This window comes from Coregonus clupeaformis, chromosome 19, assembly GCF_020615455.1.
Source record: "Coregonus clupeaformis isolate EN_2021a chromosome 19, ASM2061545v1, whole genome shotgun sequence".
NCBI lineage: Eukaryota > Metazoa > Chordata > Actinopteri > Salmoniformes > Salmonidae > Coregonus > Coregonus clupeaformis.
This window is the reverse complement of record NC_059210.1, coordinates 621,581-636,246: the sequence shown is the minus strand read 5'-3', so window position 1 is coordinate 636,246 and position 14,666 is coordinate 621,581. Positions and strand designations below refer to the sequence as shown.

Genomic DNA, 14,666 nt, shown 5'->3' with positions numbered 1-14,666 from the left:
TAAACTTCTGACCCACTGGAATTGTGATAGTGAATGATGTGAAATAATCAGTCTGTAAACAATTGTTTGAAAAATTACTTGTGTCATGCACAAAGTAGATGTCCTAACCGACTTGCCAAAACTATAGTTTGTTAACAAGGAATTTGTGGAGTGGTTGAAAAATGAGTTTTAATGACTCCAACCTAAGTGTATGTAAACTTCCGACTTCAACTGTACTTCCTGACATTGTGGCCTGAGTCATAACATTTGACAACATAATATTCTTATTTTTTGGAGAAATACCATGCATTCACCATTTTTTCAAAAATAGCACCACAATGATTCCTACCTAAATAAATACTCTTGACATTTACAGTAAAAATATAAAGCAATCCTGTTCTTTCGACAGTGCAAACATATTTACATACAACAGAAAATAATGCCAAGACGTACAGGGAAACATTTAAAGACTGTTGCAAATTCCAGCCTTACACACTGTTATACACATTAATATGAAGTGTACTGAATACTGAGTGTGTTTGTCTGTGTGTGTGTTAGCAAGGCTTAATTACTTGTGTTAGTTTGGGTAGTGTGTTGAAGTCAAGACTCAAGAGGCTGAATGTTCAGACATGACGTAGTAGATCGGTGTAAGGAATCCTGCAGTGTGCAAGAAAAGACCAGTGCTTTTAAAAATGGTGAAGTCATTTTAACGACTGGTGCCATTACCTCGACAACCAATGTTTGGGTCTTAAGTTATTTTACAGAGTTCTTTATAAAGACCAAGTGAAAGGAAGCCCAATTAAATGACGAGGAGGCCCAATAATGAGAGGACTGAACTGAACTGAAGGAACAGACCCCTTGTTTCTATAAACGTGTACCATCTAAACTAAAGCATGGTTCAACAAGTTATACAGATAATGAAGTAGATACTATACTGCTTTTAGCACTATACAGTTCTAAACAACAGAAAATTAAATAAAACAATTCATTGGATAAGGTATTAATGCGTATTCAGGTATAAGAGAATGGCTAAGTGAGTGAATTGCATGCTTGAGGTGAACACAGTAGGTGAACTACAGACAGCAATAAACCATCTATCAACAAACTGCGGTAGGGGGTGGTACAGACAGGTGAGTGACAGGCACTTATAATAAAGATGGACAATAATAAGGTTCAGTGGTAATGGACAGTCTTGCTGGACCCATAGAAGTGTGTGCTGTCTACCAAAGGGAAGGAGAGGGGGAGATAACTGTGACATGTTGCAGTCCATAGCCTACAAAGAAGGTGGTATTGTGCTAGTGTTTCAGATGATGTGGACATGATACCAAGGTACTATAAAATATCAAAATAGAAGGACATTAAGATGGTGTATATTTTATCTTCTACATTTATAATTAAAATCGAATTGTATCTTAATGTCTGCTTAAGAATCTATATAACAAGACATACAACCATCTTTCAACACTGTCAAAATAACAAAATTACAGATAGTCACATAGCCTACTGTAAGTAACAAACAAAAGCACCAGCGTCAGATCTGTGTCAAACAGTATATCTGTATGGGATTCTTCAAGTGTTCCCCCTCATTTCTCCTTCAAGTGGATAAAAAAAATGGGGTTGTAACAATGTTTACACATTACGCTTTGGTGAACAGTGCACAGACCTTTTTGGCTTGGATACATTATTTTGATAGGGTCTGTTAAAAAAGCAGTTTAACAGGTTGTCAGTATAACTCATTTTGGTTGTTAGATCCCTCCGCGCTAGCGGACACCGGCATTGCGATTGTTTTGGCTGTGACTGAACTGAGTTAAAGCTGTCAAATCCACAAGCGGCTTCTTGCATTAGCTTATCGCAGACAGTGCCATTTGATGCAATGAAACCACCCAAATTTATAATCCGACAAATCCCATGCAGTTGCGTTAGAAATTCATGCAGCCGTGTTAGTTCAAATACTAGAATGCGTGACGTACTATGGTCTACACCTCAATTAGATTGAGAGGTTAAATACCCCCATCCAAATGAACTTTAGCCAGTTTGAACTTCTAATGCGGCAGGGATAATAAGGAAGGAATTGGGTTGTGACACACAAGATTTGTCAGCTCATACTGCAGTTACACCGGCAAAACATCCACTATGGGGATGTCTACCAATGCGGGTTAGCGCTTGATCTGATTGAATCAAGGCCTAACTGAGTCGTGTTCATTAGGCACCAAAGAGATGAAAACGGAACGTTCTACTTTAAAATGTTTTCTGTTGCAAGCCCTAATAAACACAACTGTGGCTTTGGTGGATGACAAGAAAATGTCATAGGCTTTGGGAGGGTCCCAGCTTCCAAGAGTGTGAGGACCACTGTTGTACGTAAAAACATAGTAACAATTAATTGCCTAATTGAGGACATTAGTTTTCTGAAGCTGAGTGTCTGATGAGCCACACTGATGCTTGAAGCCACTCTGTTGTTGACTTGGGAGTCTGGAGCGAAAGATAATCTGCCCCGTGATATTAGGTACTCAAACCTGGAAACATAATACACAAATTAAGAGCTTTGAGCCAAGTTACAGATTTCAGGAGAAAAAAGTTACTAATCTAAAAAGCTAGAACTGAAAATAATTCAGCTGAAAAAAATCCAAAGGATAGTTGATCAAGTACTGTATGTTCATTGGTATGAACTTGCATAAAACAAGTTAAGAGAGAGCGCGTGTCAATGTAAATATTATTCACAGACTTTCAGGTAAACAACCAGTGTAGTCACAGCCTCTCTGGTGACTAATGGGGAGTGTCATTACTGCCTCTCAGGTAACCAATGAGTGTGCATTTTCAATACACTCGTGGGATGCGGTGGGTCGGAGATTTTGGCGCCGGTGCTTGTGGCCGGGCCCAGAAGAAGGGTGGCCTCACTTCTTCATACACACGTTGCACCGGCCTACGTTGAGGCGCTGTTGCCACTCCTCTTTGAGCGTGCCCTGTGAAGTTGAGGGGCTAAGCGGTCCATCGGCGTCCACCCGGGTCAACCAGAAGCTGTAGATGTTGGCGAAATAGTGGCACGTTCCCCGCGGGCCCTGGCATTCCACGAACGGCTGGGCACGGAAGTCCCTCAGGCAGCTTCCTGATGATGTCAGAGACTGGCCACCACCCTCATCACCGGCCCCTGTGTGCTACAATACACACACGTGTGTTACAACTGTTATAACAAAACACTCACACACAGACACAAACATGCAGGCACACACAGACATGCAAACACACACACACACACACACACAAACTCACCATGAGGAAGGAGTATCCCACCCACAGACTCCTCCAATTGGGGGGACAGAAGGGGTTGCTGTTGTCCTGGTTGTGAACTGCCACAGCAGGGGAGGGGGCCTCACACACCACGCAGCGGCTGATGTGCTGTTGGATGTCCTGGCCCGCCACGGGCATCATGGGCACTGCCGCTGTGGTGGACAGCCAGTAGGACTTGTCATTGCGGCTGGCGTAGTCACACGTGCCCATGTTACAGTAGGAGAAAGGCATGGTGCTGAAGAGACGCATACATGACCCGGCCTGACCTAGTAGGAGAAAAAGACATGCTAGGTTACCGGTTACAATCATTCAAACACACACACACATACACACAGGTGTACAGATGAGCACACACACAAACAGTATTGGAGACCAACGTACCGAGGTCCTGTGTGTGGGCTTTCTCTTGGCCCTCCAGGTACAGCAGACTATAGCCAGTCCACAGTTGTGTCATGTCTGCTGGACAGGAAGGGAGCGTGTCTGATTGGCTGTGCATCACCAACAGGAAGCCAGAGTTAAAGGTGGTGGTGGGGCCTGGGCTGCCGGCATCTCCCGAAGGGCCTGGGGCGCCTACGATGACAGACAGTCAGAGACAAAGATACAAATATATTTACAGTGGGGAGAACAAGTATTTGATACACTGCCGATTTTGCAGGTTTTCCTACTTACAAAGCATGTAGAGGTCTGTAATTTTTATCATAGGTACACTTCAACTGTGAGAGACAGAATCTAAAACAAAAATCCAGAAAATCACATTGTATGATTTTTAAGTAATTAATTTGCATTTTATTGCATGACATAAGTATTTGATACATCAGAAAAGCAGAACTTAATATTTGGTACAGAAACCTTTGTTTGCAATTACAGAGATCAGACGTTCCTTGTAGGTCTTGACCAGGTTTGCACACACTGCAGCAGGGATTTTGGCCCACTCCTCCATACAGACCTTCTCCAGATCCTTCAGGTTTCGGGGCTGTCGCTGGGCAATACGGACTTTCAGCTCCCTCCAAAGATTTTCTATTGGGTTCAGGTCTGGAGACTGGCTAGCCAACTCCAGGACCTTGAGATGCTTCTTACGGAGCCACTCCTTAGTTGTCCTGGCTGTGTGTTTCGGGTCATTGTCATGCTGGAAGACCCAGCCACGACCCATCTTCAATGCTCTTACTGAGGGAAGGAGGTTTTTGGCCAAGATCTCGCAATACATGGCCCCATCCATCCTCCCCTCAATACGGTGCAGTAGTCCTGTCCCCTTTGCAGAAAAGCATCCCCAAAGAATGATGTTTCCACCTCCATGCTTCACGGTTGGGATGGTGTTCTTGGGGTTGTTCTCATCCTTCTTCTTCCTCCAAACACGGCGAGTGGAGTTTAGACCAAAAAGCTATATTTTTGTCTCATCAGACCACATGACCTTCTCCCATTCCTCCTCTGGATCATCCAGATGGTCATTGGCAAACTTCAGACGGGCCTGGACATGCGCTGGCTTGAGCAGGGGGACCTTGCGTGCGCTGCAGGAATTGAATCTATGACGGCGTAGTGTGTTACTAATGGTTTTCTTTGAGACTGTGGTCCCAGCTCTCTTCAGGTCATTGACCAGGTCCTGCCGTGTAGTTCTGGGCTGATCCCTCACCTTCCTCATGATCGTTGATGCCCCACGAGGTGAGATCTTGCATGGAGCCCCAGACCGAGGGTGATTGACCGTCATCTTGAACTTCTTCCATTTTCTTATAATTGCGCCAACAGTTGTTGCCTTCACACCAAGCTGCTTGCCTATTGTCCTGTAGCCCATCCCAGCCTTGTGCAGGTCTACAATTTTATCCCTGATGTCCTTACACAGCTCTCTGGTCTTGGCCATTGTGGAGAGGTTGGAGTCTGTTTGATTGAGTGTGTGGACAGGTGTCTTTTATACAGGTAATGAGTGGAGAACAGGAGGGCTTCTTAAAGAAAAACAAACAGGTCTGTGAGAGCCGGAATTCTTACTGGTTGGTAGGTGATCAAATACTTATGTCATGCAATAAAATGCAAATTAATTACTTAAAAATCATACAATGTGATTTTCTGGATTTTTGATTCCGTCTCTCACAGTTGAAGTGTACCTATGATACAAATTACAGACCTCTACATGCTTTGTAAGTAGGAAAACCTGCAAAATCGGCAGTGTATCAAATACTTGTTCTCCCCACTGTAGCTATTCTTGAAGTGAGCATAATAGTGAATACGTTTTGTGCTTTTTTAGAAGAATGTGATCAAAACGATCAATTAAATGAATTTACAAACAATGAAGTAAAACAGCCGTAACCCACGTTAACCGACAAGCGCATAGTTTATCATTGCTTTTGTTTAGGTGGTATCGGAGGTGTAACTGCTGTCAAATCGGTGAGCAGAGCTGCTCATGTGGTCATTGTCACGAAATTCTGAAATAGTAAGCTATATAAAAATGATTACACTCAAATTGAAAATCAAACTAAATAATAAGGATTTAAAATCAGCGTAAGCCATATCTCAGACTGGGCAATAAAAATAAAAGATTAAGATGGGCAGTCTGAAATATGGCTAGTACACATTGTTGTACGAGATCTTCAGTTTTTTGGCTATTTCTCGCATGGAATAGCCTTAATTTCTCAGAACAAGAATAGACTGACGAGTTTCAGAAGAAAGTTATTTGTTTCTGGCCATTTTGAGCCTGTAATCGAACCCATAATTGCTGATGCTCCAGATACTCAACTAGTCTCAAGAAGGCCAGTTGTATTTATTATTTAAATCAGCACAACAGTTTTCAGCTGTGCTAACATTATTGCAAAAGGGTTTTCTAATGATCAATTAGCCTTTTAAAATGATAAACTTGGATTAGCAAACACAACGTGCCATTGGAACACAGGACTGATGGTTGCTGATAATGGGCCTCTGTACGCCTATGTAGATATTCCATTTAAAATCAGCCATTTCCAACTACATTAGCCATTTACAACATTAACAATGTCTACACTGTATTTCTGATCAATTTGATGTTATTTTAATAGACAAAAAAATGTGTTTCTTTCGAAAACAAGGACATTTCTAAGTGACCCCAAACTTTTGAACGGTAGTGTACGTTTTTCCAGCAGCAGACTATGATCGATAATGTCAAAAGTCGCACTGAAGTCTAAAAAAAACATCAATTTCTCTCAGCCAATCATCAGTCATTTGTGTAAGTGCTTTGCTTGTTGAATGTCCTTCTCTATAAGCATGCTGAACGTTTGTTGTCATTTTCTTTACTGTAAAATAGCATTGTATCTGGTCAAACACAATTTTTTCCAATAATTTACTAAGGGTTGGTAACAGGCTAATTGGTCAGCTATTTGAGCCAGTAAAGGGAACTTTACTATTCTTAGGTAGCGGAATGACTTTTTCTTCCCTCCAAGCCTGGGGGCACACACACATTCTAGCAGGCTTAAATTGAAAATATGGCAAATAGGAGTGGCAATATCGTCCACTATTATCCTAAGTAATTTTCTATCCAAGTTGTCAGACCCCGGTGGCTTTTCATTGTTGATAGACAATACTTTTTTCACCTTTTCCACACTCACTTTACGGAATTCAAAATTACAACGCTTGTCTTTCATTATTTGGTCAGATACAGTTGGATGTGTAGTGTCAGAAATTGTTGCTGGCATGTCATGCCTAAGTTTGCTAATATTTCCAATGAAAAAAATCATTAAAGTAGTTGGCAACATTAGTTGATTTTGTGATAAATGAGCCATCTGATTCAATGAATGATGGAGCTGAGTTTGCCTTTTTTCCCAACATTTCATTTAAGGTGCTCCAAAGCTTCTTGCTATCATTCTTTGTCATTTATCTTTGTTTCATAGTGTAGTTTCTTCTTCTTTTTATTCAGGTTAGTCACATGATTTCTCAATTTGCAGTGCGTTTGCCAGACTTATTTGCCATTCCTTTTGCCTCATCCCTTTCAACCATACAACCAATTTTTCAATTCCTCATCAATCCACGGGGATTTAACCGTTTTTACAGTCATTTTCTTAATGGGTGCATGCTTATTAGTAACTGGAATAAGCAATTTCATAAATGTGTCAAGTGCAGTTTCTGTTTGCTTCTCATTACACACCAAGGACCAACATACATGTCATGTTCGTTTAAGGACGGGTCAGACCAAGGCGCAGCGTGAAATGCGTACATGTTTATTACAACGATAAACACACTAACAAAACAACAAACCAACGAAACGTGAAGTCCTAAGGCTAAACACAAAACAAGCCTCCACACGGAACAAGATCCCACAACTAGCGATTGCCAATGGGCTGCCTAAGTATGATCCCCAATCAGAGACAACGAGCGACAGCTGCCTCTGATTGGGAATCACACCCCGCCAAACATAGAAACACACAACATAGAATGCCAACATAGAAAATACAACATATAATATCCACACCCTGACTCAACATACAAGAGTCCCATGTGTCAGGGCGTGACAATACAGTTGAAGTCGGAAGTTTACATACACTTAGGTTGGAGTCATTAAAACTCGTTTTTCAACCACTCCACAAATTTCTTGTTAACAAACTATAGTTTTGGCAAGTCAGTTAGGACATGTACTTTGTGCATGACACAAGTAATTTTTCCAACAATTGTTTACAGACATATTATTTCACTTATAATGAACTGTATCACAATTCCAGTGGGTCAGAAGTTTACATAGACTTAGTTGACTGTGCCTTTAAACAGCTTAGAAAATTCCAGAGAATGATGTCATGGCTTTAGAAGCTTCTGATAGGCTAATTGACATAATTTGAGTCAATTGGAGGTGTAACTGTGGATGTATTTCAAGGCCTACCTTCAAACTCAGTGCCTCTTTGCTTGACATCATGGGAAAATCAAAATAAATCAGCCAAGACCTCAGAAATAAATGTGTAGACCTCCACAAGTCTGGTTCATCATTGGGAGCAATTTCCAAACGCCTGAAGGTACCGCGTTCATCTGAACAAACAATAGTACGCAAGTATAAACACCATGGGACCACGCAGCCGTCATACCGCTCAGGAAGGAGATGTGTTCTGTCTCCTAGAGATGAACGTACTTTGGTGCAAAAAGTGCAAATCAATCCCAGAACAACAGCAAAGGACCTTGTGAAGATGCTGGAGGAAACAGGTACAAAAGTATCTATATCCACAGTAAAACAAGTCCTATATTGACATAACCTGAAAGGCCGCTCAGCAAGGAAGAAGCCACTGCTCCAAAACCACCATTAAAAAAAGCCAGACTACGGTTTGCAACTGCACATGGGGACAAAGATTGTACTTTTGGAGAAATGTCCTCTGGTCTGATGAAACAAAAATAGAACTGTTTGGCCATAATGACCATCATTATGTTTGGAGGAAAAAGGGGGATGCTTGCAAGCTGAAGTACACCATCCTAACCGTGAAGCACAGAGGTGGCAGCATCATGCTGTGGGGGTGCTTTGCTGCAGGAGGGACTGGTGCACTTCACAAAATAGATGGCATCATGAGGAAGGAATTGTGGCAAAATGGCTTAAGGACAACGAAGTCAAGGTATTGGAGTGGCCATCACAAAGTCCTGACCTCAATCCTATAGAAAATGTGCGGGCAGAACTGAAAAAGCGTGTGCGAGCAAGGAGGCCTACAAACCTGACTCAGTTACACCAGCTCTGTCGGGAGGAATGGGTCAAAATTCACCCAACTTATTGTGGGAAGCTTGTGGAAGGCTACCCGAAAACTTTGACCCAAGTTAAACAATTTAAAGGCAATGCTACCAAATACTAATTGAGTGTATGTAAACTTCTGACCCACTGGGAATGTGATGAAATAAATAAAAGCTGAAATAAATCATTCTCTATACTATTATTCTGACATTTCACATTCTTAAAATAAAGTTGTGATCCTAACTGACCCAAGACAGGGAATATTTAATTTGATTAAATGTCAGGAATTGTGAAAAACTGAGTTTAAATGTATTTGGCTAAGGTTTATGTAAACCTCCGACTTCAACTGTATATTCTTTACATCAACAACATAGGAATCACTACAAAACGTATTGTATAACCTCTTATACACAATATTAGGCCCAGCCTTTGGAACTTTAGTTTTCCTAGATATGGCTACTATATTGTGATCACTACATCCAACGGATTTGGACACTGCTTTCAAACAAATCTCTGCAGCATTAGTAAAGATATGATCAATACATGTTGATGATTTCATTCCGTACTGTTTGTAACAACCTGGTAGGTTGACTGTTAACCTGAACCAGGTTGCAGGCACTGGTTACAGTTTGAAGCTTTCTCTAGAGTGGGCAGCTTGATGAAAGCCAGTCAATATTTAAATCACCCAGAAAGTATACCTCTATATTGATATCACATACATTATCAAGCATTTCCCACATGTTATCTAGATACTGACTGTTTGCCCTTGGTGGCTTATAGTAGCTTGCCACCAGAATGGGCTTTAGGTGAGGCAGATGAACCTGTAGCCATATTACTTCAACAATATTTAACATGAGATCCTCTCTAATCTTCACAGGAATGTGGTTCTGAATATAAACAGCAACACCTCCACCATTTAGTTTTCCTAGATATGGCTACTATATTGTGATCACTACATCCAACGGATTTGGACACTGCTTTCAGTGTCCAAAGCCTTAGACCACTGAGTGGCGCAGTGGTCTAAGGCTCTGCATCGCAGTGCTAACTGTGCCACTAGAGATCCTGGTTCGAATCCAGGCTCTGTCGCAGCCGGCCGCGACCGGGAGACTCATGGGCGGCGCACAATTGGCCCAGCGTCGTCCAGGGTAGGGGAGGGAATGGCCGGCAGGGATGTAGCTCAGTTGATAGAGCAACGCCAGGGTTGTGGGTTCGATTCCCACGGGGGGCCAGTATAAAAAAAAATATGTATTCACTAACTGTAAGTCGCTCTGGATAAGAGCGTCTGCTAAATGACTAAAATGTAAATGTAAAAAATGTGTTATAACCTTGTATTGCTACCACTGTATCATCAAATATATTATCTAAGTGAGTTTCAGAGATAGTCAGAATATGAATGTTATCTGTTACTAGCAAATTATTGATTTCATTAACCTTTTTTATTAAGCTACATATGTTAACCTGGGCTATTCTGAGCACTTTTCTTCTGTAGATTACATCACACATTCCAGTGTTCGAACTTGTAACACAGCTGAATGGGATTTCTACTAATGCGACTTGGTGCATCCAATGGCAATGTCCACGATAGGTATAATGCCGGGAGCCGCTTATGGATTTGACAGTTGAGTCCTTAGACCGGCATTCAATCAGATCAGTGGCAACCCACGTTAGCTGAAAAATCCGCATAGCTTTTCATTGCTTTTGTTTAGGCGGTGTCGGAGGTGTAACTGCTGTCAAATCACGGATATTGCCATTGTATGCACAGAGTCGCATTAGTAGAAATCCCATGCAATCTACACCTATTATTTTGTTTAATGATTTTATTATTTCTATATGGTCTACACTTTCTCGTTCTGATCTTCTAACACGGGTGGAACATAAGCACAGGTGTGGTTTCGTGACAATGAACACAAGAGCAGCCGCTCACCGATTTGACAGCTTTAAACACAGTTACACCTCCGACACCGCCTAAACAAAATAAATGAAAAGCTATGTCGGCTAACGCGGGTTACCGCAGATCTGATTGAATCCTGGCCTTATATTTTGGGTTCTGATGGGGTACGACAGTTGAACTAAGCTCATGAGGCATTTATATGTTATATTTGGGTATATATCAGGGCTCTCCAACCCTGTTCCTGGAGAGCTACCATTCTGTAGGTTTTCACTCCAACCCTCATCTAGTGCACCTGATTCTAATAATTAGCTGGTTGATAAGCTGAATCAGGTTAGTTACAATTGTGGTTGGAGTGAAAACCTACAGGACGGTAGCTCTCCAGGAACAGGGTTGGAGAGCCCTAGCATAGATCAGTAAAAAAAATATGTAAGTCCAAAAATGGATGTAACAATTGCAGATTGCCCTTTTATGGTCAAAATGGGCTGTGTCTAAAATGACATGAAGAGGATGTCATTTAGGACAGGGGCAGGCTAGATGTTTAGTTGGACACAGGTTCATGAGCAGTGGGGGTGTGTGAAGTGTCCATCCACACGCCCTAGTTCATTTGACTCACCCTGTGGTCCCAATGCCCCCCTCTCCCCCTGTACCCCGCTGTCCCCTGGGTCCCCGTCTGCTCCTGGGAGGCCATCGGGCCCCGGGAATCCTGGTGACCCCATCTGGCCACTTCTCCCTGCAACAGCAGACACATACAGTATCAAATAGTATCTTATCTTTAAGTTGTATTTACTGTATGAATGCTATATTTAAGCAATAAGGCACGAGGGGGTGTGGTACATGGCCAATATACCACGGCTAAGGGCTGTTCTTAGGCGCAACGCAGAGTGGCCATATACCACAAACCCCCGAGGTGCCTTATTGCTATTATAAACTGGTTACCAATGTAATTAGAGCAGTAAAAATACATGTTTTGTCATACCTGTGGTATACGGTCTGATATACCATGGCTGTCAGCCAATCAGCACTCAGGGTTCGAACCACCCAGTTTATAATATTCAACAAATAACTAATCCTCTTATTTAAATTTCTACTATCACAAAGACCTCGAGGTCTTTCTGAGAAACTACAACCACCAATTCTGAATGATAGTTTTCATGTATATACAGTGAGCTCCATAATTCACTGGACAGTGACCATTCTTTTGTTATTTTGGTTCTGTACTCTAGCACTTTGAGTTTGAAAGGATACAATGACAATGAGGGTGAAGTGCAGACTGTCAGCTTTAATTTGAGGGTATTTTCATACATATCGGATGAACCGTTTACGAATTATAGAAGCTTTTGTACATGGTCCCCCCATTTTCGGGCATCAAAAATCATTGGACAGTTTAACATAATGTAGAATAAAGTAATCATTGTTAATATTTGGTCGCATATCCTTTGCATGCAATGACTGCTTGAAGTCTGCGATGCATCGCCATCACCAGACGCTGGGTATCTTCCCTGGTGATGCTCTGCCAGGCCTGTACTGCAGCCATCTTCAGTTCCTGCTTGTTTCGGGGACTTATTGCCTTAAGTCTCCTCTTCAGCATGTAAAATGCATGTTCAATTGGATTCAGATCTGGTGATTGACTCGGCCAGTCAAGGTTTTTCCACTTTTTGGCCATCAAAAACCCCTTTGTTGCTCTAGCAGTATGTTTAGGGTCATTGTCTTGTTGCATGATGAAGTGCCGTCCAATGAGTTTGGAGGCATTTGGTTTTATCTGAGCAGATAAAATATTTCTGTAGACTTCAGAATTCATTGTTCAACTTCTGTCTGCAGTCACATCATCGATGAAGACAAGTGAGCCTGTTCCACTGGCAGCCATACAGGCCCAAGCCATAACACCCCCTCCACCATGTTTCACGGAGGAGGTGGTATGCTTTGGATCATGGGCATTTCTTTTTTTTCTCCACACTTTCCTCTTTCCATCACTCTGGTACATGTTAATCTTTGTCTCATCTGTCCACAATACTTTTTTCCAGAACTCTTGGGGCTCTTTTAGGTGCTTTTTAGCTAACTGTAATCTCGCCTTTCTGTTCTTCAGCCTTATCAGTGGTTTGCATCTTGTAGTGTACCCTCTGTAGTGCTGCTGGTGTAGTCTTCTACGTATGATAGACTTTGACACATCTACACCTGCATCCAGGAGAGTGTTTTTGATCTGTTGGGCTGTTGTCAGGGGGGTTTTCTTCTCCATAGAGAATATTCTCCGGTCATCCACTACAGTGGTCTTCCTCGGTCTACTGGGTCTTTTGACATAATTGAGTTCACCGGTTGTTTTTTTCTTGTTAATGATGAACCAAATTATTGACTTGGGCATGGCCAGGGTTTTTGCAATGTTCCTGATTGATTGATTTTTATTTCTGAGCCTTATGACGGCCAGCTTCATTTCCATCGACACTGCTGTCTTCCTCATGTTGTCACACCCCAACAACAATCTCCAAAGGCAATAGCAAAGTCTAGAATCAATACTATTCATCAACAGCTCTCCTGCATTCACTAACGACACAAATTAATACACCTGCCTAACGACACACATCTGTGAAGCCAATTTAACAAATACTTGTAGTACCTTAAAATGGGGGGACCATGTACAAAAGGTGCTGTAATCTCTAAACTGTTCATCCGATATTTATGAAAATACCCTCAAATTAAAGCTGACAGTCTGCACTTCACCCTCATTGTCATTGTATCCTTTCAAACTCAAAGTGCTAGAGTACAGAACCAAAATAACAAAAAAATGGTCACTGTCCAATGAATTATGGAGCTCACTGTATAAATGCAATTTGGGAGAAAACAGAATAACGAATCTTCTTATTGTAAGAGGACATGGAGCACTCTACCCAGGAAGATATCAAGAGATTTCAGGGGCTTTCGTTGACCCATATCAGGCCCTACCTTTCTGTCCCTCAAAACCATTGGGTCCCGGGCCGCCAGTGAAGCCAGGAAGGCCTGGTTGACCGGGTCCGCCTACGGGTCCGGGAGGAGGTGGGATTATCAATGGATTGATCACATACCCTTTTTCTCCTTTCGGACCTGTGGAGGAAAGAACAAATGTCCAGAGAGAGAAGGGGATGTGGGTTAAGCTGCTGTGTCAATAGAAATAAAATTACTAGAAGGGAGAAAACTCTCAGATCAAGGCAATAGGAATGTTCATACTAGTAATTCTATTTATATGGCTGTTTCAGTGACATCGTCCCTACTGAAGCTGGATCTACTGCTTTATAATTATTTTCAATCTGTATCACTCATGATTAATGTTAATTATGCTGGTGATGGTCACATTCACGAGGAACTGACCTGCATCTCCTTGCAGTCCCTTGGTTCCTTTGGGTCCTGGGGGGCCACATGTTCCTGTGGAACCGGGGTGTCCTGGGACCCCCATCATCCCCGAAGCTCCTCTCTCACCTGGGCGACAACACCAGTTTTGGGGTCAATTTGAATTGAAGTCAGTCAATTCAGTAAGTAAAGTGAAATTCCAATTCAATAAATGAACAAATATAACTTATTTTCAGTGCCTTCTCAATAAACCGAAAAGGAGAAACTATTCACTTCAAATGTTTATTCATAATTCTTTGGTTTTATTCAAATAACTTCGGGCCCCATTCAGATTTAGGAAATGTATGCCTTTCCTATGTGTTTTGATTGAAGCACTTCCCAGTAGTTGGTATTCAGACATACCTTAGGCAGGTGTAGCTTCCTTGTACGCACTGAATAAAATGTAATTCAACCTTTGGAAACCCTCCCAACAGATTCTCAATAAGGTTTTCAGTACATTTACAGTATGTAAAGCTATCCCTTTAAATACAGTATACCTTGAATTAG

The 14,666-nt window shown here is 41.9% G+C and overlaps 1 protein-coding gene across 1 annotated transcript in view; it reads right to left on the bottom strand.

Moving 5' to 3' along the window:
- Positions 1 to 429: 429 nt before the first annotated feature.
- Positions 430 to 14,666, bottom strand: part of LOC121556826 (collagen alpha-6(IV) chain-like) — an 85,308-nt gene continuing 71,071 nt past the window's right edge. The window contains exons 23-28 of the mRNA XM_045205190.1: positions 14,142 to 14,249; positions 13,740 to 13,877; positions 11,419 to 11,535; positions 3,646 to 3,843; positions 3,247 to 3,530; positions 430 to 3,131 (exon numbers count right to left, since the gene is read on the bottom strand). Of these exons, the coding sequence (XP_045061125.1) occupies positions 2,871 to 3,131; positions 3,247 to 3,530; positions 3,646 to 3,843; positions 11,419 to 11,535; positions 13,740 to 13,877; positions 14,142 to 14,249 (1,106 nt within the window). The 3' untranslated portion in view covers positions 430 to 2,870. The remainder of the gene's footprint in view (positions 3,132 to 3,246; positions 3,531 to 3,645; positions 3,844 to 11,418; positions 11,536 to 13,739; positions 13,878 to 14,141; positions 14,250 to 14,666) is intronic.